The following is a 27,553-nucleotide window of genomic DNA, read 5'->3' on the forward strand; positions in this document are numbered from 1 at the left end:
ATATCAGTGAGGTCATATGATACATGTCTTTCTCTGATTGACTTATTTTGCTCAGCATAACACCCTCCAGTTCCATCCACATCGTTGCAAATGGCAAGGTCTCATTCCTTTTGATGGCTGCATAATATTCCATTGTATATATATCACATTTTATTTTAACAGCCCAAACTTTTATCAAGAGAATTGCTGGACCTCGTGGCTTCACATTTCAACCTGAAAGAAAAGGAGTACTTTGGAATAACATTTACAGACGACATGTGAGTGTTTTAATCATTTTCATTTGTTTACCTTTCGTGGGGACTCCCTGCTCACTGTCATTCACAATCTGCAGAAAAAGACATAAATGCTCCAAGAATTAGAATATGTCCTGCTTAGTTAAAGATTATCTAATACAAGATTTCTCTCCTCGGAGTATTACGAAGGGAGAAGAAAGGGAATACTGATCATTTTTAAATATCAAAATACTGTCCTAATGTTTTAGAAATTTGATATAATGAGGTTGTTATTCTTGGGAGTCTATCTGCACATTTTTTATACTGTAGTTATGTATCAGTGATAGAAATACTCGGTCGTCATTCACTCATATATTGAAACAAGAATTAATGTTTTGGGTGGTTGGCGGCAAGACAGTTTAAAGGCAAATGTATGGCCCACCTGGAAAATATGTTTATAGTTTTAATACAGAATTAATTTTTCCACTTCTCCCTAGGTCATTTTATGTTACCTCTTTACTATCTTTTTTTTCTTCTACTTACATTTTTTTATGCTAACTTGGACATGGTATATATTTATCAATGATTTAAATGCTTTCTAAAATGAAACATGTGTATAACAATAAAATCATAAGAAGTTAAAACTCCATGTAAAAAAATGTGTTTGGTCTTACCAGTTCTTTCCTGTGTGTGTGTGTGTGTGTTATGACAGTCCAATTTGCCTATGTTATTTGCAACCTGGTAGATTATCAGAGGAATTTTTCCCCTTTGTGGGGATAATATCCAAAGAGTTCTTCAAATATTAAAATTCAAGAAAATGCATTCCAGACACAAAATATATTGGCCAACTGCCCAGCATTCTTTCTATAACTCTCCCAGTGTAAATGTTTTTTCAATTCTTTAGTTTAACCAGGAGAAAATAATCTCAAGAAGGGGTTAATTTTTTTTAACACCTTGCTTCTGATTATTTCTAGCCTGAGTGGGCCACAAGCCTAGGACCCCCCAACCCTCACCCCACCCCACCCCGGGCTCAGGATATGGGCTGGGCAAAACCAGGCAACCACTTGTCAGCAGACAGAAAAACCTGAAAACTTTGATCCCAGACCCAAGATGCTTCCTGAATCGGAAGTACACTAGACAAAAAATATGCTAGACATCATCCACCTCACTCTGATTCACAAAATTATCAGTTCACCCAACTATTTGAGACCCTATATGATCAGTCCTCTGCTGGATGAAATAGGAAATGCAGACATCCATTGACCACATGCTCTTAGCTGGAAAGACAAGGCTAGTTCATGTAAATTGGTGATTAAACACACACACACAGGTTGAAAGTGATTGTGCATGCAATAATTGCAAACAATATAAGACATAAAACCTAAAAGCTATGTGGTTGAACTGTAAGTGCTATAAAGACTGTAATTTAGAGAGGTCACATAGAATAGAGGCAAAAAGCATGAATATTAATTTATTCATTCAAATATGTCTTGAGTGCTCACCAAATGCCAGGCATTGTTCTAGGTCCTAGAGATTTAGCTGTGCACGACAGAGACAAGGTTCTTGTCTTCACGGAGCTTATATTGCAATGGTATGGTCTAGCAGAACAAGTAAACAAATAGATAAATGAGAAATTACTTGAAATGGTAAGTGCTTAGAAGAACATCATCATGGCCATGATGAAGAAAAGTCGGGGGGCAGTGTTAGATAGGATGAACGAGGAAGGCTTCTAAGAGGAGACATGTAATAAAAAGCAAGACCCAGTTCCGCAAAAGTAGAGGGACACATTCCAGACAAAAGCCAGGGCGAAAGCCTTGAGGCGAGACGGAGCTTGACTTTTGGGTTTTTTTATTTTGTATTTTTTAGAAAGAAAAAAAAAGATCCACTATGACTGGAATGTAGAGAGTAGGAAGGAAAGTGGTGCAAGTTAAGGGTTCAGAGGGAGGCAGGGAGTGGATATTACAGAATTGTGGTAGCTATGAGATTTTAGACCAGTTACTTAACATCTCCGACACTCCAGTGTTCTCTTTGGTACATTGGGCATAATAATGGTACTTATATATAATAAGGACTACATAAGACACATGTAATAGGTTGCTAGGATTGTACAGCCAAGTCAGGTAAGGTATGCCCAGCTCATAGCACAGGCACACACTGAAAGGAAGCGATCATGCTGTTGTTGGTCCGGTAGTAAGTTCAGTGTCCAGAAGGGGGCTGAAGGATGACTAGAGTGAAATTCACTCAAGAGGGTAACTACAAATGGACAAGGCAGGGCAGGTAGACTTTAGGTGGAAGGGAGAGGAATGGGAGATGACATGCCAGGGAAGACTTATTTTGTGGCCCCGTGTGTGAGCATGGAGATGAATATGGTGCATTTGCCCAGTGGTGAGGAGCCTGGCCTGATGGTGGGGCAAGATGTAAGAGGGACAAGATCATAGGTGAGTCCTGTGTGCCACATAGATGGGAGAGGCACCCCCCCGCCCAGGCCACTGTAGAATGTTTGCACGGGAATTACATGATTTATGACTGGTGTTGCAAGTTCCCCAGGCTACAAGGTTCATGATGGGCTGGAAAAGGGGTTCCTGGCCACGTGGATGGCTTCTGGGAAAACTCCCAGTTCAGGTGAGCATAATCAAACAGTGCGTAAATCAGTCGTTCAGCTTTAAGTTCTTCTCTTCAGAAAGAAAAGGAATAATATGAATGACTTCCTTTAATGTCTTGAGCCACCTTCCCCCCTTCTTCGGCTCTGGGATTTCTTTCTAAATCCTCTACTGGGAGAAGAATGTCTCACTCATGCATCTCCTCCAGCTATCTTGTTTGGCGACAGTGGTTGATGGTTATAGTCTTTCCAAGAAGCCTGGCTCCAAACTGTCCTCTGTGTGTACTCCCCTGCAAGTGACAGCAGAGTCTATTTTTGAATTATGACCAGTTTGAAAGGTGTCTTCTGGCTGTAGCTGTGTTTATTTTCAGAAGAAGTAGGAGCTGGGCTTTGGGAGGGGGGAGGGAGGATCTGGCCATTTCCACCTTTCTGGGGAACAGGTCTGGAAAATTGCTTCTGTCTAAGGGTGTCTCCTTGGAATGTCTTGGTCACAAGCCTAGCTCTTTTTCTTTGTCTGGTAAATATTTTTGGAAAGTATTTTCTTTCAGCACTCCCTTTCTCCCGCCCCCCATAAAACCACTGAGTCGGATCCCTCCCAGGATGCTGTCTGAATTGAATTTCCAACTTAGATGCCACATCAGCCGTCTGCCTTTGGTGAACTTCTCTCAACAGAGTAAGGCAAAGCTGAGGGGGACATTTTGTCAAGGAAACTAGCTACTGTCAACGCCCCCATACACAGGCCAAGAAGAGAAACAGAAAAAATGAATTGCACCATTACATAAGAAAAGTAGTGATGGTGACCAACAAAAATAAATCCATGTTCCTGTTGGAGGGTGGGGTAGAGTTCCTTGAGATTACACTTGGAAGTACCTCCTGGTGATCTGTGTGCAGAGGCAGTTTTTTACCTCCAGAGGGCAGTCTCGCCCTCCGGAGGCAGCAGCCCTGAAGTTCACCAAAAGGGTTCCCATCCCCTTAAACCCACTTAATTTTTTTTTAAATTCCCTTGCTTTGAAAGGCTTTGCTGAATAAGCTTTGTTTATGAGGAAATAACAGTTTTCACAACACAATGGTGACTTTTGATCACCATCCCATTCGCTGGGTGTGAGCTGATGGGATTTTTGACTGATACGATTCTAAGCCAAAAAAAAGCTTGCTTTAGGGTTGAGCTGCAAGCTTGATAGAGGTGACTGTGTAGCATCAGCTGTCTTTTTTTTGAGATATTGATTAGATCTAGTATATTTGCTGATGGAAAAACCTGCGAAAAGCAGGTTATAAGCAATAAGTGCTTTTGATCTCATTTTACTATAAAACAACATGTTAACCTTATTTATATCTCAGTGATAGAATTACGGGTAATTTTCAATTTTTTGTTCTTTTAATTTTATCTTGTTGGTGAGATTATGGATGGTTTTTTTTAAGTTTATTATTATTATTTTAGCGATCTCTACACCTAATGTGGGGTTCGAACTCATGACCACAAGATCAAGAGTCACGTGCTCTTCCAACTGAGCCAGCTTAGGCACCCCTGGGTGGATTTTTAAAGTCTAATTTCTAGTTTATCCTTTTTAAAAAATAATTTTTGTGGTACATATACATGAATGTCTTTTTATAAAAAAAACATTTAATATCATAATTGAAGCCAATCCCTTTTGATTACCTCCCCACTCCAAATGTTGCAATTTGCTCTATACCTCTCCAAAACTGTAAGAATTTCATCCATATATAACAGTGTTTTCAGTGCGCTTCTTTGGTTAATATAATTGATTTATGCAGTATATGTTATTATACAACTTGTTTTATTCATTCTTGGACATCATTCTATGCAAGTTCCTGTAAATATACATTGTGCTCTTGTAATAATGCCATATCTTTCCTATATAAAAGCAAGAAGAACAATTCCAAATTAGTCTCATTTTCCCTAAGAAACCGTTAAGACCTGATACTATACACTATTTTAGGTACTTTAAGACACATATTTGAACATGTCTGAAATTGGCATATGTCTTTATTTTATTTATTTATTTTTTTTTTTAAGATTTTATTTATTTATTTGAGAGAGAGAATGAGATAGAGAGAGCATGAGAGGGGGGAGGGTCAGAGGGAGAAGCAGACTCCCTGCTGAACAGGGAGCCCGATGCGGGACTCGATCCCGGGACTCCAGGATCATGACCTGAGCCGAAGGCAGTCGCTTAACCAACTGAGCCACCCAGGCGCCCTGGCATATGTCTTTAAATCAGTGATTCTAAACTGGATGAAATACAGTGGAAGAGTCCCTTACCTTCTAGCCCCCTATCTTTATATATATTTTTTTAAACAAGCAGGGTTTCTAAGAACGTCCCCTTATATCACTTATATCAGCTTATTTATCTTTATAATATTCCTCCTAGGAAAGCTAGGGACAATTACCGGAAGACTCATCTTATAACTGCAGAAACAAAGACACACTTCTTCCAGTGTTGAGACTATTAAGTGACAGAGATCAGCCAAAAGTTATAAAAGCTGATTCAACTTTCTAGTCTCCTATATACCAAAGTCCTGTCGTGCAAGTCCTAGGCTCACATCTTGGCTCTGCCAATTTTTTTGCAAGCTTGTTGTAAAATACACCTTAATACATAAAAACTTCCAGCTCGGTGGGCACAGAGTAGCTGTTACCATTATGAGTAGCTGTTACTATTAATGATTATTATTACTATTACTCTTGTAATTGTTTATGTCCACTTTTCCTATCTACTTATAATGAATGCAGCTTAGAGCTTTCTGAGTTTTTTAATTATTTATTCAAAGACCAAAAAGGGTTGGAAAATATCTTCTGGCCCATTATAGGTTTTGTTATAATTTGACATCCCACCACTATTTGCATGTTTTTAAGCTTTATATAAGCAAGCAAAATGGAGTCTATGCCTTCTGGGAATATATAGTCTAAAACGCATCAACTGGTTGGACAGCTTTGGAAAAGACCTGGAAACAATTCCAAGCCACAGTGTCATCCTTTGGATCCCTCAGAGGTCAAAATTTAAGGAAAACTGTTTATATTCATGAATTTTACTGAGGCTCTTGAGTAAATAAACAAATACATGCTCAAATATTAGGAAGTCCATAATTTAGAAACAGCACTCAGAGAATATGTAACCCTGTACTTTTTAGAAAGCTGTATTACTGTTCTTTGTGTCTGTCTGATTTCATGAAACCAGGATTTTTCCTCTTCTTGACTATCTAAAATATTTCAGATACCACACTTAATAAGAATTTAAAGATTGGGGCGCCTGGGTGGCTCAGTTGGTTAAGCGACTGCCTTCGGCTCAGGTCATGATCCTGGAGTCCCAGGATCGAGTCCCACATCGGGCTCCCTGCTCAGCAGGGAGTCTGCTTCTCCCTCTGACCCTCCTCCCTCTCATGCTCTCTGTCTCTCATTCTCTCTCGCAAATAAATAAAATCTTAAAAAAAAAACAATTAAAAAAAAAAAGAATTTAAAGATTAACATATTAAGTTTCACCTAGTTTTTTACCTCCAAAGGTACCAGGTGGTATCAGTTTCTTGTTTATCCTCTCAGAGATATTTTATTTATGTGTGTGTGTGTATTTTTAAATTTTAAAATGGCTATATACTGTACTCACGGTTATGCCCCTTGTTTTTCCATTTAACGTCATGTCTTAGAAATTGCTCAAAATAAGTTTGTAAAGATACTCTCCATCTTTTGTATGGCTCTCTTGTATGTTATTGCTCAGTTTAAATTAATTTTTAAACAACACCTTGCTGGACCTCTGTAGGTTGTTTTGAGCCTCTTTGCTATTACAACCAATGCTACAGTAAGGGACTTTATGCATGGGCCATTTTTCACATGTGCAAGTTTACCTTGATAAATTCTTGGAAATCAACAGTCTGGTTCAGAGGCAGATGCTTTTATAACTTTAATAGTAATTGCTAAATTAACCTCATTACCAGTTGTAACAGGTTATACGCCTACGGTCCATGTATGACAGCAACTGTCTCCCCAACATTGTGTGTTATTGAACCTTTCTCTGACCTTCTGTTTAATCCTTTTTCTTTGCTTTGTCCTCACAGAGGTCAGCAGAACTGGCTACAGTTAGATCACCGAGTTCTTGACCATGATCTGCCCAAGAAACCGGGTGCCACCATCCTGCACTTTGCTGTGAGGTACGTATCCATAGAAACATCCAGCATTCCCACCTCCCTTTAAAAAAAAAAATTCTGGTGATCAGATAGAGAATAAAAAAAGAACAGACCTATCAAAACATTATTGTGTGAAAAAGATTCTCTACTGTCTTAGTCTGGAGACGAAGTTGCCATAGATACTGTGTAGAACTGTTTTCTTTGAAGATGAAGGATAGGATCACCTTCCTTTATTCCTCAAAGTCCTTTGGATCCATTTAAAGCTGGAAAACATAGGTACTTTGTTTTAATACCTAAGGCTGTTTTCAACTCAGCATACTTTAGGATTTTTATAATTTGAAATATGGCAAACATTTACTACACGTTATGAACATTTCCTAGAGACTGTGGCAAGAATTGAATTTTATACAATTTCACGCCTCCGTTTGAATAGAAGATAAAATGCAAACAAATGCTCATGGAAAGAATTATCTTAACAGCGCAGAAATCTGGGCGCCTGGGTGGCTCAGATGGTTAAGTGTCTGCCTTCGGCTCAGGTCATGATCCTAGGGTCCTGGAATCGAGTCCCGCATCAGGCTCCCAGCTAGGCGGGGTGCCTCCTTCTCCCTCTGCCTCTCTCTCTCTCTCTGACTCTCATGAATAAATAAATAAACATTTTAAAAAAAAGTGCAGAAATCTGAATTCAGCTTGCAGTCAGAGAGATTGCTGAGAAGGATGTAAGGAGTCCTTGACTTGTTCCCTGGCTCTGCTTGGGCAGGTCACTTACCCATTCCTAGGGGCCTCCATACATACTTTCTCCGGAAATGGAGGCATTCAACTCAGTAATTTCTTAAAGCCATGATAGGAATAGTTTTCCACATGAAATATTCACACTCTAAAATAAATAAAATGCTATGAAAAGTAACACCTGTGTTCCTGTACCTAGCTTGAGAAGTAAAACATTCCCAATTTTGCTGAAAGCCCCTTTCTGTGAACTAACAGCTCTTTCCCCTCTACCTGAATTTGATGATAAATTTCATGATAAGTTGTTTTCCTTGTCTGAAGCCAAATCTGATAAAATAAGCTAAGGTCGTAGATTTTCCATGAATCCAAATAAGTTTTCATAAAGCTAGATCAACCTAAAGAATGTCTCTGTATTCTGAGCTTGTGTTATTTTTTGGATATTGAAATATGCTTTGTTTGAGGTGCCTGGCTAGCTCAGTTGGTAGAGCATGCAACTCTTGATCCCTGGGTTGTGAAGTGTTTGACAGTTGGACAGTTTAGTTCAGAGGCACATGCTTTTGTAATTTTGATAGCTTACTTAAAAAAAGAAAGAAAGGAAGGAAAGAAAGGGAAGAAAGGGAGAAAGAAGGAAGGAAGGAAAGAGAAAGAAAGAAGAAAGAAAGAAAGAAAAAGAAAGAAAGAAAGAAAGAAGAAAGAAAGAAAGAAAGAAAGAAAGAAAGAAAGAAAGAAAGAAAGAAAGAAAGAAAGAAAGGAGGAAGGAAGGAAGGAAGGAAGAAAAATGATTTGTTTTATGACATAGTAGTGGAAGCTTCTTATTATGATTACCTGGCAAAATCATGTTGATTTACACGATTTTTTTTTTACTTCATTTCATTTACTTCAGTCTGCTCCATGAAACCCAAAAGTATGGTAATAAGATGTCCTACCTTTTTTTTAAGCATCTTTTTTTATATGAATTGTGATTGTCGATGGTAGCTGCTCCTAACTCAGGAAATAAAGTACTGACAATCCCCAATTTGTTTTTTGCTTTTTGCTTTGGTATCTGGCTTAGAATTTCTTTCATACCACCAGACATATTTTTGAAACCCAGGAAGGAGGTAGCATAAATGGTGATTTGTCCAGGAGCATAGCTGGTGTGGAGAATTGCACGGAAATCCTAAAGAAAAACATAGGAGTTTCCTGGAAAGAGTATGACATGAGTGCTTGTGTTCATGGAAATGGGAGGAAAAGACAAACAAAAACTACAAGCAGTAGGAAAAAGTGCATATTAGTCATTAAGCAGGGGTCAGAGCATACGGAAATTTTAATCTTGTGTGTGAAAAACGGCTCAACATACGTCAATAAATTTTTTCACAAAAGATTATATTTTGACTGTAAACGTTTCAAATTATATGAACTTACTCTCCCCAGCCTCCCTCCCTCCCCTCCACCCCTGACACCCTTCCCTTCTCAGAGAAAAATAAGGATGACGTGTTGCTTGGTGACTGACTTTGTTTCTACCTGGAGATTTCTCCTTGTGTCTGTGAAAATCCACTTTGTTTGCACTTTCATAATTTAGGGGTCCAGTCTCCTATGAAGCACTTAGGCTGTTTCCAAATATGTATGCTTTAATGCAGGCTGTGGTTAAGATCCTGGCATTTTCATCTTTGCACACACGTGTGTTATCTACGCAGCATAACTAGTCAGCAAAATCCTGTGTTTGGAGAATTTAAACAAGTACCATTTATTTAGTCATCCGATTGTGAACTCCTCTGACAGCTGATATCTGGTCTAGTTTTGGTCTCAAAAATACCAGGGGGAGAAAACTCTATCTTCCCTTCTATTCAGTCATTCCTAAGGTGACCCTATCTTCTGGAAGCAGGTTCCTGAGATGCCGGAGCAGCCTGCTACTTGTTCCCGTGAGTTTCAGCACTTACTTGAGCATTATCTCAAGTGTCCCATAATCACATGGCGTGACTTTCCCTTAACTCCTTGCGTGTTTAAAACCCTTATCAACTTCTTAATTATTCACTTAATTTTTCCTCCCAACAGTAGAGTGAGATCATAATAATCTTTGTTATTATTCCAATTAAGTACTTGTTGTTACTCCAGCTTAATTAAAGAGATGATAAAGCAAAAGCATGCAGAGAATTAAGTGAACTGATGGAGGTCACTCAGTGGAATGTTGTTCTTTGGAGGGCTTACGAAGGGGGTTAGAGGAACCCCTGTGAAGTCTGGTGCCTCTCAGAGGGCCTCTAGCCTCTTCTTTGGGGAGAACAGAACTGTTGGTGAGACTTACAACCCCACAGACACCACCACCAACCCTTTTAGTCATTGAAGAATAGAACCAAAGACAGCTTTTGATTCTATTTGGATATTGGTCACTACAGGAGCCTCCGGAAATACACCAGACCTCTTTTTTTTTTTCTTTTCAACTGAAGTATAATTGACACGTACTGTTACATTAGTTGCAAGTGTATGACATAGTGATTTGAGGAGCCTATACGTTATCCTGTGCTCACCACAAATGTAGCTGTCCTCTGTCACCGCATAATGCTCTTACAATACCATTGGCTGTATGCCCATGCTATACCTTTCATCCCTGTAACTTCTTCATTCTGTAGCTGGAAGCAGTCACCCAGGTGCAATCACGAAGTAGTGAATGCACAATGACAAAGGATTCCCCGCAGTGGTAGCACATTACAAGGATGTGCATCACAGTTATTTTCATTGCAAACAGTTAGAAATATCCAAATGCCGACAATGAAGATTAGGTCAGTAAGTGATGGCATTCGTACAGTGACCGATGGGTCACTTTAATAAAAGAGATTAGTTTGTTTTTTTTTTTAAGTACATTGCATTTCAACGTTTCCCCACAGAGAGAGGGGCTGCGTATCTGAATCATCCCAGGAGTTTTTCAAACTAGACAATCATACCCCTCCAAGCCCCAAATCCCCCACATTCCTGGCCCAGATTATGATCCAGTGCACTAGAGACGGTAAATACGCTCTTGTTCAAGTTGGTTGTGACAAATAAAGAGACATCGGGATAGAAAGTGAGTTTGCAAAATGCTATAAAAAATATAAAGAAATACAATTTTTTAAAAAAATTGTAGCGTTTATGACAAAGAAAAAACCATTCAGTTTTGCTCTCAAGAAGTTCTCTCTCTCTATGGATATGTAGCATTAACCCTGTGGTAGGCACTGGGCTAAATATTTGACGTGCATTGTCTCAGTGGGTCCTGAGCTAAACACTGGGGTCCTGCAGCTCTGGGAGAAGGGGTGACTTTCTCTTGGTTAATTCCCCTCAGGGCACAGGGAGCAGCTCAGAAACATAGGCTGCTTCTGCATGGAAGAAAACCCTGAAGGTGAAGGGCGCTTAGCGTTCCCTTTATGAACTTCAGGATTAAACCTTTGTCTTCAGTTACAAAAGCTTAGTGATAACGTGCTAAATACACATGTGACACTTGGGTATATAGACGCCCCATAATTTATTTATGCACCATAATTCATTGAACCAATTCTCCATTTCCATGTGAGTCCAAACTCCCCCAGGTTGCTGGGGGACTTCTCCGGGCTGGGGGGTTGTTATTTGCTGCTGTAAATTATCTTCTGCAAACACATGGGCCTCTTTGGTAATGCAGCCCAGATGTGAGCATTGGAAAAGCTTGATAGTGAGTGAGCACGCAAGCATTTAAATCAGAGAGCGGGGCCTTGGCGTGACCTCGCTGGAAAAGCTCCCATTCCATCACGGGAGGGCAGGCGGAGGTGGCTCAGGCTGGTACCACCCAGCTCCACACCGAGCAGCATCTCAGCGTCTTTTACTCCCTTCTTCTGACTACTTGTTGCTCCCCCCTCCTTCTCCCCTTCTGGTCTTCCCTCTCCTGCCCCTTTTCCTCCTCCTCAAGCCCCCTCTGCTGTGCCCTAGGGCTGTAAGGCATCACTCAGAGGTACCCCTAAAGCATCAGCATCTGTGACACTCAGGGCTGAGAACTCCCTGCATTACTTGGAGAGTTCTAGGAGAAATGTGAGGGATATAAGGGAAACTGCTACCTTTCTGCCAAAGTTGTTGCAAACCTGGAGCCTTTGAAAAACTTGAGAGTGCTCTCGGCACCCCCTGTCCTGGTTCTGGAACACTCAGCCTTTAAAAAGGGTTAAACTCAAGGAAGCGTCATAACTGTAACCTGTGGGTCCCCATCATTCCGCCTGACTTTTTTTTCTTTTTTTAAGAACGCCAAATATATGAAATACAACACAACAGGTAAAAACAAACACACAAAGACTCTGGTGAAAAAAGAGATTTGTTCATATGGAAAGATGCCCCCAATATATTCAAGCAGACCACAAAGCATGTGTGACATGATTACACTTAAACGTGAATAGGGAGAAAGTTTAAAACATTAACAGTAGTTAATCTCTGGATAGAATGATTCTGGGAATGATTTTTTTTTTGTCTTTTTGTTAATCTATATATATATTTTTTTTTCCTTGATAATGAACATATTACTTAAGCATTTTTTTTAATGCAAACAGCAGTTAGGCTCTGGGTGGAATGATTATGAGAAAGATTTTTTTTCTTTTTGTTAATCTATATATATTTTTTCATATGATGAATACATTACTTAAGCATTTTTTTTAAAAATGCAAACAGTAGTAAATCTCTGGGTAGAATGATTATGGGAATGATTTTTTTTTTTGTCTTTTTGCTTATCTCTCTATAATTTTTTTCCTACAATGAACACATTACTTTAAGCATTTTTTTTTTAATGCAAGCATTAGGATTGATAAGAGGAAGAGAAATTGGAATGTTTGTGAGTGGCTAGCCATGAGTTATTTTAAAGCTATCAAAAGGTAGGTAACTTACAATAAGAAGAGGACAGGAAAGTTTATCTCTTCGAGGAAGAATGTGATCAAAAGCCCAGAGGAATAACTGATTCCTCCTACTATGGGCCCAGCAGAGGCTCTTTGAGGCAGATATGTGAGGTCAGCTGGAGCTCTGGGCCAGCCACTACACTCCCATCTGAGCGGGCAATATCCCAGAACATAAAGAAGGTGACTGTTGGTTGCCTTAATATTGACTGTGAGCTCCTAAGAGCATTAACCCATTCTTGACCTTCCAGGCACTTGGTCAGAGGCCTCCATCTGTGAGGATCCGACATCCTAATTCTTACAAGAGATCCAGAAAGACACAGAACCTTTCAAAACTCGTGCTCAATCCTGATTCCAGTTTCTTACAGGATTATATTTCTCAATGTGCTTTCTGATCAAATATCAGACACTGTGGGAATCAGCTCACTCTCCTCCATAATCTGTCCTCAGGGTGATATCGAAAGGGCAGAAGGAAAGAATGAGTAATGTAATGAGTGCAAAAAGCTGTAGCGTGCAGAAGTTAAAGCTTGGCCTTTAGCACAGAGTTTAATAGGGGCCCTTCTGACATTTGGGGCAGGTAATTCTTCGTCGTGGGAAGCTACGCTGGGATGTGGGATGGTCTCAGCATCCTGGGCATCGACCACCCAGATGCCAATACACCCTCCAAGTCAGGGTGATCCAAAAATGTCTTCCATACTGCCCAGTGTGCCCCACTCTGCCCACTGAGAATGGGTGCTTTAGCATCGCTCCTGGATTCGAATCCCAGTTCTTCCATTTATTTGCTCTGTGGCTTATTTTCCTCATGTGCAAAATGGACCTTGTTGGAGGATTAAACCTGTAAGAACATATCATGTAGACCCTCAGTACATGTTAACGATTATTATGATATAAATGACAGAGACTGCCTTAATCACATATGGAACGGTTAAAAAAAAAAAAAATTCCATAACATGATATACGGTCTTCAAATGTGGAAGGTTTGGGACTGTCTGGCTTAAGTCAGACCCATTCACATTTGCCCTGGGTGGAAGATCTCATCGTTTGTCTTTGTCATTCACAGTGCCGGCCATCCCCCTGCCCCCCATCTCCCTTCTCCTGCCTCCCTTCCTGCCTTTTTCTCAAAGCCTGCATCCCTATTTTGCTCGTGGAGGACGGGAGCAGGCTGTTTTGCAGTTTGGAAGGGAAGAAGCAACACTTGGACACTTATGGGTTGCCTGGGGCAGAAGACTTCCTTGGACCCCTTTCGGACAGGTCACAGCAAGGCCCTTACCCTCCTGGGCCTCCAGCCCTTCCCCGGGGATCTCAGAAAGAGCCACACCATGGGAGTGAGCAACAGGGCAGGTTCCTACAGACTTATCTGGAGGGCCCTCGCTGGTTCTCCTAGAGATGCCTGGAAATTCGGAAGTGAGGGAGCGTCTTTTGGCAGGGAGCACATAGTGGAAGCAAACTGTGCTTTCCTTGGGGAATTCTGTCAGACTGCACCCCTCCCAGAGATGAAAGGAGCATCTGGGACTCCCACGAGCCCTGCATAATAGCTTGGAGAAAGTACAGTATACTTCAATTACACTGCTGGCTTCTGCATGCATCATAAAGTGAGACGATGAGGTAGCCGGGTCATTACAAGCAATGAGCAGAGATCTCCCTGCTCAGAATGTGGCCTGGGATCTGATAGGAATCTTCTTGGGCCCGCGGCTGCGGTGAGTGCCAGAAATTACCCGCAATGACTGACCGAAACCCAGAAGGAGGCCCTCGCTGGACTCCACTCACAAGCTCAGCATTGTTCAGAATGCGAAGTCATTGAGCAATTCTTGCCCAATTCCCCGACTTTGAAGATATCACGGAGACATAAGGAAGGCCCTGGAAAACTAAATATGCTCAGTTGGCAGAGAACAAGTCGTAACTGGTCAGAAAGACTTGTTTCACGGCATTTTCCTGTTCTGGGTCAAAATGGACACTTGGGGAGCACTTTGTGTCCTTGAGAGAAAGAGCTTAGGAAGGACACTTGCTAAAGTCTTAAAAAAGCTTCCCGGCTCAGTCACTGCCTTTTATTATAGTGCCATCTATAGAAGAAGAAGAAGAATCTAGTAATAATGCCCACCACCCATTGGCTGCTGAGCGGCATGCCCCCAGCTATATTGAGCACATTTAAAACATCTCATGGCTCTGGGATGTGGGGCAGGTGAAGCAGGGGAGCACTGAGCAGCCGGATGGCCAGCTCGAGGCCCCAGGATGAGGCTGTCTCCCCAACTCCATGGTGTTGACTTTTGGTCACAATGAATAAATGCCCCAAGAAGAAAATATTGGCCACCTACACGTAAGTGACTGTTGAAGAACAGCCCATGTCAAACAAGTCCTGTGTTCTGCCTTTTGGCATACCTGTGTTGTCACTGGGCCGACAGGCCCACCTCCTCCCCAGGCCATCTTTTTCACATCACTGAAGTTCGATGTTCTGGTATCCTTGCTAAACGGTTAGGTGACCACCCGTCCCGTCAGGAAGGGACAAAGACAGCCAGTGGGGGGAGCACACAAATTAGAGGAAAACGTCTCCAAGCAAACTCTCTTCTCAAGAAATTGTACTTACTCAGCTGTAATGAGGTTTGTCTCTAAAACATATGCCTAGTCCAAAAGCCTGAGCTCATTTCAGGGCTGGAAATTGAACCAGGGGCTTAAACTTCACAAAATCTTGGTGAAATCACTCACAATAAGTGTGCAGAAAGGAAACAGTATCCTTTTACCAAAAAGGGGGCTGAAACAAAAGGTCTTTATTTTATGAGTCTGGGAGAGTTCGTTTTATTTCATTAAGAAGCCCTAGATTCTGTTTTCACTTCATGATACATGTTGATAGGTGTGCCTGGGGAGTTATTCTCCCAAAGGACGATACGCACTTTTCATACACTACATAAATATGAAGTCATTACAATGGCCCCCTTGAGGGAGAGAGAGGATTCTGAATTGAGAGAGCAGGTAATCAGATGCCAAAGAAGAAAGGTAGAAGGCAACAGGGCAGGTCGCCAGAAAGTGGTGGGAAACAAGATAGGGACCTGTTTACTAGAACGAAGGTATAGTCAGGGGCTTGGGCTTCAGAAACAAGAGGAACCCAGTTTCTGGTACAAAGCTATCTGTTCAGAGCTGGGCAAGCCACAGGCTGATTTGGGGCTGAGCCACCCAGCCCCCTGCATGTAGGTTCTTAAATTCTTGAAGATTAGCAAGAGGACTGGTCTGGCTATTATGTCCTCTCCCTGGAATGGCCTTCCTCCCTTGGCTACCTGGCGAACTCATGCATTCTTTAAGACTCAGCCCAGTTGTCCAAGGGGACATTTCGTGTCCTGTGTCACTTAGTGCTATGGATCTCAGCTTGGCCACCTTCTCTCTCTTGATTCCTAGGCTGAGTTCACTGCATCCCTCCTTCGGGCCCCATGGCATTGTGTGCGTGTTACGTTTCATTGTGATTGTTATTGTAGGAAAGCATTCTATCACATGGGTGTGGAATGGGAACTTTGAAGTCTGACCGGCCTTAGTTCGAATCATGGCTCCCCCACTTCCTGCCTGTACGGCTTAGAGAAGATGACTTAGGGACACCTCCATCTCTCCGTTTCCTCGTCTGTAAAATGGGTTCATAAGTCGCTACCTGTGGCGTCTGGTTGTACTGAAGATTAAGTGAAACGATTGTTGCGAGTGAAATGAGACAATGCATGGAAGGCGCTTCGCGTCTGGCTAGCTGTAAGCGGGAGCTCAGGAGATCGTAGCTGGCACACTGCGGCTGCCCCTTTCGGGAAACCTGCCCCCGTTACCTCAGTTGACAGGGATAAAGTACCTGTAGCAGCAAAGAGCAGGCAACTGCAAGGTCCTTCAGGATGCAGCCATTGAGTTAACTGGGGTGGAGAAGCGCGCTCCACCCCAGAGAGGCTCCTTATGTGGGATAAGCGGTGGCCCAACCAAGCCAGGGACCCTCAGAGGGAGTGAGAGAGAGGGAGGCACTAAGCCGAAGCCACCAGTCGGAGGAAGAAGGGCAAGTCAGCTGCAGGAGCTGAGGGCACAGAAGCAAGGCAGTGCGCTGAGCGACACAAAGCCAGGGGGCCCCTGAGGCTTGCTGCCGCCACCACTGGAAGGCTGGGATCTTAGACTCAAAGCTGGAGTCACTTCCCCTAGGCCACAAAGCATGACATTCCAGAGAATGGGTTTTTATTAACAATTGTTAATATTTATTGTTTCCTATATATTACTTCCTTTAATCCTTTCAAGAGCCGCCCCCGCCCAAACCGTGAGCTGAGTGCAATCATGACACCCATTTTAGAAGAGACACAAAGAAGCCCATGAACTTGCCCAAGGCCACACAGCTAATAAAGGATGGAGGAGGGCGTCCCTATCTTGATCTTTCTGATTCCGAAGCCTGTTTTCCCCCAGCCCCACATTCTCCTCCCTGTCTGAGTCCTTCACTTTCCTTTCTCACAAACCAGCCATCTTCAGTCCTCATTAATCTCACTTATGAGATAAACCCTTGTAAGGAAAAATATAAAGGATTTATTCTCTTTCTGGAACTCCCCTTGATGATTCAGCATTAGAGGTGAAATTTTTCAAATGCTTTTGCCATCTCCGTGATAAAATCATCCATGGTCCTTTTCAGTTTCATTTATTTATCCAACATTCTGTCCATATTGGAGGGAAGGGAGTGGAGAACAGATGCCCACCGCCTGTCATGATGGTGCAGAGCTAAGGTCAGTCTCCCCAGCCACTTTAGCCCTGGTTGATCTTAACTCTCACCAATCAGAGAGCAAGTTTCTCTTCCAGGAGCCGAGCTGTGAGCTGTCTTGGGGCATTAGGTCTCTTCATGCATTATTCATCAAGCGAGGCTCCAAACTTGAGAAAAACTTCTGTGCCTCTGGCTGGCCTGCTCACCCACCCAGAGCTTAGCGTTCACTGGCCAGCCTCATCATTAGGAGATTTTGAAAAAAGACAGAATTGTGAAGGACTCCCCTCCCCTCCTTACAAGGGGCTGTCGGAGCTCTCCTTAGAGCGTGGACTAAAGCCCAGGGAAGGGGGTGGGGAGAGGCCTGGCATACTCTGATTTGCATGACAAAAAGTCCAAGGTTAAGTGCTACTGAGGGCCTGGCTTCCAGCCAAGAGAAAACCCTGGCCTGGAAGGATGACCGGGAAGGAGCAGGGTGTCATTGAAATTTGCCTGGTGAATGCAGGCAAGGTGGGTCTGGGGCCCTCACACCCTCACACCCACCTCAAGTCTAAAAACCAGAGCAGACATGAATGTTGCATTATATAGTTCTTAACTCAGTCAACTTCTACTTTCTACTTCTGCTTTTGCCTGGGCTTTGTTTTGAAGCTGTCTGAGGTATTAGGAGCCCCCAGAATGCTTGTGTTCAAGAATGATCAACACAGATAAAGCTGGGTTTGCAGTTAGGTACCATTTGCAGTTTGCAGGTAGATACCATTTTGGATTCCTCTTGAATTCATCGTCCAAGACACAAAAACTTTATGTTAAGAGATTTTATCTGCATATATGCCTACATTCATATGCATGTATATGTACATATATGTAGACATACATATGTATTACAGATTTCTTTTAAAAGGAAAAAAAAGCACAACTGTTTCCTAGTTCCTCGTAATCCTTTCTGTTTTGGGGGAAGCTAAATGAGGACAGGACATCATGCTGAGAGAGGGAAAGAAATCTGAAGAACCAACTTCTGTACTGTTTTTCAGGTTTTACATTGAGAGCATATCGTTTTTAAAGGATAAAACCACAGTGGAGCTGTTTTTCCTGAACGCAAAGTCCTGTGTGCACAAGGTAAGATGCCCCATTTGTTATATTCGGTGAATGACTCCAGACGGACTGGAGTACGGGGGACAATGGTATTGCCTAGACTTTCATGTTCAAACAAAGAAAAATGGCCATAATCTTTCCCACTGCCATAAAAAAATACAAATAAATTTAAATGAAAGCCAGCTCTTCTCAAATTCTGAGTGAGAAAGACAGCCATCTGCAGGGAACTCACGCTCACAGACAATTACCATGGCCTTAAAGGCAGCTCGTACTCCACACAGAATATTCCAGAAAGACACAAAGGTGGATTAGTCAGATTGTGATTGAAACCTCAAAAAAAGTCATACTGGAAATCTTGTTTCATAGAGTATGCCCTACATCTCTCATAATTCAAAACCAATCTTATTTAGGGGCTTCTGCTCAGAGCCACATGTTTTAAAGCAGTGTCTCCATTATCTGTGGTGAGGGACAGGTTTTTCCGCTTTATTGTTTTTTATTTGTATCCAATCTTTGGAGGACACACTGCTTTTGTAAAATACAGTAAACATGAATTGCTAGAGAAATGATCCCATGCCCGGATGTCAAATTGCTATAAAGCATTCTCAATTTTGATCTTACCTCCTTGCAGACTATCATTGTGTTCAAGGTCCTCTACTCTGGCCTCCTCAAACCACACCTTGGCCAAGGCAGGGAGTCTGCGAACCTAGATATGTTCATCTGGAACGAACTTCTCCATTCTAGGTTATAGTCTCAGTATTCAGGATCTCAGAGCCCATGCCCACTTCCAGGGCCAGTGGGAGCCCCTTCTGTCCAGATACATCACCCCAAACCTGAGGGGTGCCCAGGATTGCCTGGCCTAGAAAGATAAGGGGGGCAGACTATATATGGGTTAGGGAACTTACACTGGTACATTTCCCTTAGGCCCCCAAAATATTAAGGGTGGCTCACTGCACACACACACACAGAATTAATTGATTAAAGACTCAGACCGGGCAGAGTTTTTGTTGGATTTTTTTAAACAGCTGTATTGAGAAATAATTGACCGCACGTGTTTAAAGTATACAGTTTTGTAAGTTTTAACATATATAGTAGCCATGAAATGATCACCAAAATCAAGATAGTGAATATACCCAGCAACTGCACATCTCCTTTTCCCACAGTGGAGCAGTTTACATTTTCTAGAGTTGTATATAGGTAGAATCATATAGTAGATGATGTTTTTGTTTACTTTCCTTTTTTTAAGATTTTATTTATTTATTAGAGAGAGAGAGAGAGCATGAGCGGGGGAGGGGGAGGGGCAGAGGGAGAAGGAAAAGCAGACTCCCTACTGAGCGGGGAGCTCAATCCCAGGACCCCAGGATTGTGACCTGAGCCAAAGGCGGATGCTTAACCGACTGAGCCACCCAGGTGCCCCATCTTTTTGTCTTCTTTCAATGAGCATAATTATTTTGAGATTCTATCTGTGTTGTTGCATGTATCAGTAGCCCATTCCTTTTTATTGCTGAACTATCCCATTGCATGGATGTACCTTAAATTGTTTTTCAATTCCCCTGTGGGTTTTTCTCCATTTTTTTCGAGCTTTACTGGGATATAATTGACATATAACACTCTGTAAATTTAAGGAGTACGATAGGATGATTTGATACACGGATATGTTGCGAAATGATCCATTCACCTGTTGATGGACATTTGGTTGTACCAGTTTGGGGACTATTACAAATAAAAATGCAATGAACATTCATGTACAAGTCATGGTATATAAACATACTTTCTTTTTTCTTGAGTAAATACCTGGGACCAGATTGGCTGGATCATATGGTAGATATGCTTAATTTTTTAAGGTACTGCCAAACTGTTTTCCAAAGTGGTTTTCAAAAATCAGTTGTTCATATATGCATGAGTTTATTTCTGGACTCTGTATTTTGTTTCATTGATCTATTTATCAACCTTTTTGCCAATAACACACTGTTTTGATTACTATCGCTTTAGAATATGTCTTGAAATCAGAACAAGCTCTAGCATTGTTCTTTTTCAACATTGTTTTATTCTGTTTTCTTGCATTTCCATATAAATTTTAGAATCAACTTGTTAATTTAAAAAAAAAAAGAACAAAACAAAACAGAAAAACACCTGATGAGATTTTCATTAGGATTGCACTGAATCTATAGACCAATGTAGAAAGAATTGACAACTTAGCAGTATGGAGTCTCAGACCCAGGACACAAGGTATAATCTCCATTTATTTTAGTCATCTTTAATTTCTCTCAGCAGTATTTATAGTTTTCAGCATACAGGTCTTTTGTCAGATTTGTCCCTAAATCTTCCCTATTATTTGATACAATTGTGAATGGTATCTTTGTGAATGGTATCTTTTTATTTCAATTTCTGAGAGTTCATTAATAGTATATAGAAATACAATTGATTTTTGTATATTGCTCTTGAATCCTGCAACCTTCCTAAACTCATTTATCATTTTTGGTAGCTTTTTTGTAGATTCTACCGGATTTTCTTTATAGATGTTTGTGGCATCTGCTAATAAAGATAGTTTTACTTCTTCCTTTCTAGTATGCCTGCTTTTTTATTAGTTGTCAAATTTGTAGACATAGTTGTTCAAAATATTTCCTTATCGCCCTCTTAACATGTGGTCTAGAGGGCTGTTACCTCTTTTGATCCTGATATTAATAATTGGTGCCTTTCTCTTTTTTTTCTAATTAGTGTGGCTGAAAGTTGATTGCTCTTGAGCTTCTCAAAGAACTAGCGTTTGGTTTCAGTGATTTTCTCTGTTGTTTTTCTGGTTTCTATTTCATTGACTTCTGCTATGATCTTTATTATCTTTACCTTTTAACTTTATTATTTACTTTCTTCCTTTTTCTTTGGGATTCATTTGTTCTTCTTATTCTAGCTCCTTAAGATAGAAACTGAGATCACTGTTAAAGATGTTATTTTCTAATACAGGCATTTAGTATATAAAATTTCCCCCTAAGTACTGATTTTGTAGTATCCCACAGATTCTCATATGTTGTGTTTTCATTTTTATTTACTTCAAAAGATTTCCAAATTCCTCTTTCATATATCTTCAATGGCCTCTTGTTATTTAGAAGAGTACAGTTTGGTTTCCAAATATTTGGGGGATTTTTTAGAGCTCTTTCTGTTATTTATTTCTAATATAATCCCACTGTGGTCAGAGAACACACTTTGTAGGAATTAAATTCTTTTAAATTTATTGAGACTTGTTTTATGGCCCAGAATATGTTCCATCTTGGCAAGTGATCCATGTACACTTGGGAAGAATGTGTATTCTGCTGTCCCTGTGTGGAATGTTCCATGAATTTTATCACTGCTTTTGATTACGAGGTGCGTTGGTATAGCTTTCTTTATGGTTCTTATGATTGGTGTTTATTGAGCATTTTGGACTTGTGGGTTTATAGTTTTCATCAATTTTGGAAATATCTTAGCCATTTCTTTAAGATTTTGTTTATTTCTTAAAGAGAGAGAGAGCATGAATGGGAGAGAGAAAAGCAGACTCCCTGCTGAGCAGGGACCCTCACTGGACCCGGGGCTCGATCCTAGGACCCTGAGATCATGACCTGAGCCAAAGTCAGACACTTAACTGACTGAGCTACCCAGGCACCCCTATCTTAGCCATTTTTAAAATTTATTTCTAATTTAATCCCACTATAGTCAGAGAACACACTTTATATGAATTAAATCCTTTTTAATTTATTGAGACTTGTTTCATGACCCAGAATATGCCATAGTTTTAATTAGCTAGACTTGGTTTGTAGTATTGTTCAAGTGAACTGTATCTTGCTGATTGTCTGTTTACTTCTTGTATCAGGTATTGACAGAGGGGTACTGAAATCTCTAGCTATTACTATGGACGTTTCTATTTCTTTTTGCAAGTTGACCTAGTTAAAATATCAGTTTTGTTTCATGCATTTCAAAGCTCTCTTATTAGGGCATAAAGACTTAGAATTGCTATGTCCTCTTGATCATCATTATAAAATGATCCTCTTTATCTTGGTAATATTCTTTTTCCTGAAGTCTGCTTTGTTTGATATTAATATAATCACTTCAAGTTTCTTCTACTAGTGTTATCATGGTAAATCTTTTCTCATCCTTTTAAACTATTTGTATCTGTATATTTGAAGTGCATTTTTTGTAGACAACATATAATTGTATCTTGATTTTTTAATGCATTCTGGCAATCTCTGTATTTTAACTGGTTATATATATACTATTTACATGTGGTGTGATATTTTATATAGTTAAGTTTAAGTCTATCATCTTCCTATTTGTTTTCTGTTTGTCCCATCTGTTATTTTTTCCTTTCTCTGCCTTCTTTTGGATTTATTTTGCATTATATGATTCCATTTTACCTCTTTTGTTGGATTATTAGCTATAACTCTTTTTCTTGTTATTTCCATGGTTGTTTTAGGGTTTATGGTATACATCTTTTTTTTTTAAGATTTATTTATTTATTATTTTAGAGGAGGGGTGCAGGGGGAGGGGCAGAACAGAGGGAAAGAGAGAACCTCAAGCCGACTCCCACTGAGGGCAGAGCCTGACAGGGGGCTCAACCCCACAACCCTGAGATCATGACCTGAGCTGAAATCAAGAGTCTGAAGCTTAGGGGCGCATGGGTGGTTCAGTCAGTTAAGCATCTGCCTTTGGCTCAGGTCGTGATCCCAGAGTCCTGGGATCAAGTCCCACATTGGGCTCCTTGCTCAGTGGGGACCCTGCTTCTCCCTCTGCTGCTCCCCCTGCTGGTGTGTGCACTCTCGCTTTCTCTCTCTCTCAAAAATGAATAAATAAAAACTAAAAAAAAAAGAAAAAAAGCCACCCAGGTGCCCTATGGTATACATCTTTAACTTATTCCGTCTACCTTCAAGTGACATAATACCATTCGCATGTAGTGTGAGAACCTTACAATAGTATATTTCTCTCTCCCCCCATCAGCCTTTATGCTATCAGTGCCATGTATTTTACTTTTTGATATGTTATAGATGCACACAACATTGTTGTTTTTGTGTAAGCACTTGATATTTCCGCCTGCTTTTAAGATTTTCTTTTTATCGGTGCTTTTGATTATGAGGTGCTATGGTATAGTTTTCTTCATGTTTCTTCTTTTTTGGTATTTATTGAGCATCTTGGACTTGTGAGTTTATAATTTTCATCAGTTTTCGAAATATCTCAGCCATTTTATCTTCAAATATTTTCTCCTATTCCCACCATGGCTCCTTTGCAAACTCCAATTACACATATACTGGGCAATCTGAAGTTATACCACAGCCCAGTCATGCTCTCTTCTTTTCATTTAGTTATTTTTGTGTGTATGCTTCATTTTGGATAGTTTCTATTGCTCTGTCTTCAATTTGTATCTTTTCTTTTGCAATCTAGTCTGCCATTGGTCTCATCCAGTATATTGACTTTTTATCTTTAGAAGTCTGATTTGGTGGGGCACCTGGGTGGCTCAGTCAGTTAAGCATCTGCCTTGGGCTCAAGTCATGATCCCAGGGTCCTGGGATCCAGCCCCACATCAGGCTCCCCGCTAAGCAGGGAGCCTGCTTCTCCCTCTCCCTCTGCTATGCTCTCTCTCTCTCTGTCAAATAAATAAATAAAATCTTTAAGAATAAATAAATAAAAATTAAAAAAAGAAGTTTATTTGGATAATTTTTATATCTTCCGTGTGGCTACTTAATTTTTTTGAATATATGAGATACAGTTATAATAATTGTTTCAAAGCCTTTCTCTGCTTATTCTAATATCTGTGTCAGTTCTGGTAGGTTTTGACTGATTATGGGTCATGTTTTCCTGCCTACTTTGTATGCCTGATAATATTTGAATGGATGCTGGACATTGTTTAACTTTTTGGGTGCTGCATATTTTTATATTCCTGAAATATTCTTGACAGTTGTATTGGAATAAAAGTTAATTACTTAGATGCATTTTGACTTTTTTCAAGTCTTAGTTTTATGATTTGTTAGGCTGGCCTAGAGCAGTGCTCACTCTAGAAGTAATTATTCCCGATCACTGAGGCAAGACCTTCCTAAGTAGTCTACTCAGTGACCCATGAATTATGATTTTTTTCTGTGGGAACCAGCTCTGTGTGAGGACCAGGTACTCTTCCCCTTCATCTTCTTGGATACTTCTTTCCCCAGCCTTGGGCAGTCTCTTTCCATGCATGCAATAATCAGTACTCTGCATATCTTCAGGATTCTCTCTGTGAAGCTCTCCTTTCTCTGGCACTCTGTTCTGCAAATTCTATCCATTTTGGTCTCCCCAGTCTCTCAACTCTGTCTCCTCAACTCAGAGAGTCCACTATGCTCCATCTGTGTAACACCTTCACAGCCTAGAAACATTCTCATGGCAGGTAGTGGGGGCAGTCATGGGGTTCACCTCATTCAAGGTTCACTGTCCTTTGTTGTCTTTTATTCAGTGTTTTAATAATTTTGTTTCATATTTATTGGCTGGTTTTTTAAGTTTTTTGGTTACAGTTTTGTCTGTTGGTTTATATTTGGTGAGAAGGTAAATCCGGTCCCTGTTAATCCATCATGGCTAGAAGCAGAAGTATTCAAATCAGAGTTTTTGGTTAATTCTTTGGATAAAGTAAAAGGTCTTCAGCACCAAAGACTTTATTATAGCCTCTCTTTGTTGAGACTTGAGCTTCCTTAAGAACTCCAAGTGTTGACTGATAAGTAGATACCTATATAGCAAATGCAGCCTTTACTTAGTGAGGAGAAAACATTTCATAAACCACGGTTGGTCATCATCTCCTGTAGGGAAAGTACAATTACTGCTTGTTATATTTTTCACTACCTAGCTGGCCATGGTCCATTGAAACAGTTTCCTTGATTGCTTCTTTGCTCTCTTGCTATGTAAATAAAGATACAATGCAAATTTTAACTCATGATATTTCTCTTGTAGCTTTGTATGCTAAATTCTGTTGGTCTTGAGGAAGTACTGAAAAATAGAGTTCTTTTAACTTCCACTCCTTCTTATGAATGTCAGTTCTTGAGACATCCTTTCTAAATGGGAGTGTTTTGTGACTTGTCAAAGAATTTAGAACTTTTACAAAATATAGTATTGTTAGGCACTATGACCTATGAATATTATTGCAATAAATTTTTAAATTCAGTTGTAAGAATTTAGAGTTGAATATTTTCTATCTAAGTAATATGCAGATGGCTAGTAACAAACAGTCCCAAGAGATGTTACAGGATCCTGTAAATGATAAGATAACGGGATCAGGTAGGTGTGTGGTAAAGCATCTTTCAAGTAACTTCTAAGATATATGATAATTTAAGAACATCACACATAGGGAATATCATCTGAATCATGGACACAGGAATAAATAAGCTTTATGAGAACATAGTCTCGGCTATAGAATACACGTAGGTGGTTTACTGATTGGTGAAAATCAGTCACTGATGTGATAGCTGCTATTAATTTAGGGCTCAGTGCTGGATATGAGAGTGAATGGGGCTTCCTTCCAAACTGTGCCGAGAACATGCTTCCCATCAGTGACGTGTTCAGCACCTCTAATTATCCACTACCCACACTTCTTTCTCTCTGCCAGATAGCTGTCGCCGTCTCCCAACTCCTTCCTTCCATTGAAGACAGAAACATATAGGCAGGGAAAGAGAGCTCTTCTCTGCAAATACTGACAAAGCCACAATATCTCTTTGCATGCTTGGTTAGTAAGAAATATGACTTGTGATAGTTTCATATAGTGTCTAAAGCTCTGCATAGCTACGTAAATGTGGATTCATATTTTAAAAATTCACCCCTGTGAGTATGTCATTTGAAACACTGGGCGGTTCCCAATGGTTTTGTAAATATCATTGCCCATACTATATAGCGAAGAAGCCATTGGTAGCTTTGTGTTGAAAGAAATATTGGACCTCATTTTTGAGTTTGGGTATCCCGGAAGAGTCTAAAAAAGGGAAAGAGATTTTTCACTTTTGTTTACTCCAAAGCAAATCCCCACGTACACAGTGTGGTATGAATTGGGCATTCAGTGAATTGTTGTAGACTAATGCAATAAATGAATGGATGCTGTTGATGATGAATGCTTGTTTCCCAAGAAGCCCAGAAATAAACAAAACAGCTTGTCTATTATATCACATGACTAGCATTAACTATGAAATGTATATAAAGTTACTGAGAAACTAAACATCTACAATGCTTAAAAATTCATTTTCTAGGTATTACTGAATATCATTTAGCAAGGCTATGGTAACTCTAATTACAATTTTCAGCAAAAAAATGAGTAAGAATGATCCTATCAGGGAGAAAATTCAATGTATAGTCTAATACTTTCTTTTTAAGAAGTCAAAAACCTATTGTATTTTTCTCTAGTTATTGTAGATATCAATTAAATGTCAATAGTAATCTTACAGAAAACTAGTTCTGGTCGACTTCAGTTACAAAGCCATTGGTATATAGGCCAAAGTCAACCATGGCTAGAACTGAGTACATAAGAGAGTATTTATTTAGCAATACTTTCCTTTTTGTGCCTGCTTCTTGCCAGCACCATTTGAGGCTTTTTATAACTGGAAATGCTCTGAGGATTTCTTGATTTTTCTCCTTGCCTTGCTGAGCCATTTTTTCCCATTTCAAAATTATCTGGTGAGATTGGGGCAGCATTTCTCATGACTTTTGACTTTTGACTACTTTTATCAGATTTACAACAAATGCTCATTTTTAATGAGCAAGCTCTTGCCTTCTTGCCCCTCTCCAGACCACAGAGTCGGAATTGAGGAGAGAGATGGAAAGCAGCCTTTTCAACAAGGTTCTTTGGTCATATTCCTGAGCCCTTTAGTTGAAGAATCACTAGGTTTTCTGGGTGTTAAACAAGCAGAATTTTTTTTTTTATTCTTATGTTAATCCCCATACATTACATCATTAGTTCTAGATGAAGTGTTCCATGATTCATTGTTTGTGCATAACACCCAGTGCTCCATGCAGAACGTGCCCTCCTCAATACCCACCACCAGGCCAACCCATCCTCCCCCCCACCCAGAACCCTCAGTTTGTTTTTCAGAGTCCATCGTCTCTCATGGTTCGTCCACCCCTCCGATTTCCCCCGCTTCATTCTTCCCCTCCAGCTATCTTCTTCTTCTTTTTTTTTTTCTTAACATATATTGCATTATTTGTTTCAGAGGTACAGATCTTAGATTCAACAGTCTTGCACAATTCACAGCGCTTATCAGAGCACATACCCTCCCCAGTGTCTATCACCCAGTCACCCCATCCCTCCCAC

The 27,553-nt window shown here is 40.4% G+C and overlaps 1 protein-coding gene across 1 annotated transcript in view; it reads left to right on the plus strand.

Moving 5' to 3' along the window:
• The window catches only part of FRMD4B (FERM domain containing 4B), a 119,873-nt gene that overhangs the window by 2,305 nt on the left and 90,015 nt on the right, over nucleotides 1-27,553 (plus strand). The window contains exons 2-4 of the mRNA XM_081805825.1: nucleotides 163-257; nucleotides 6,874-6,966; nucleotides 18,228-18,312. Coding sequence (XP_081661951.1) covers nucleotides 163-257; nucleotides 6,874-6,966; nucleotides 18,228-18,312 — 273 coding nt within the window. The remainder of the gene's footprint in view (nucleotides 1-162; nucleotides 258-6,873; nucleotides 6,967-18,227; nucleotides 18,313-27,553) is intronic.

The sequence above is a fragment of the Leptonychotes weddellii genome, chromosome 1 (assembly GCF_054177405.1).
Source record: "Leptonychotes weddellii isolate Sample4059 chromosome 1, ASM5417740v2, whole genome shotgun sequence".
Taxonomy (NCBI): Eukaryota; Metazoa; Chordata; class Mammalia; order Carnivora; family Phocidae; genus Leptonychotes; species Leptonychotes weddellii.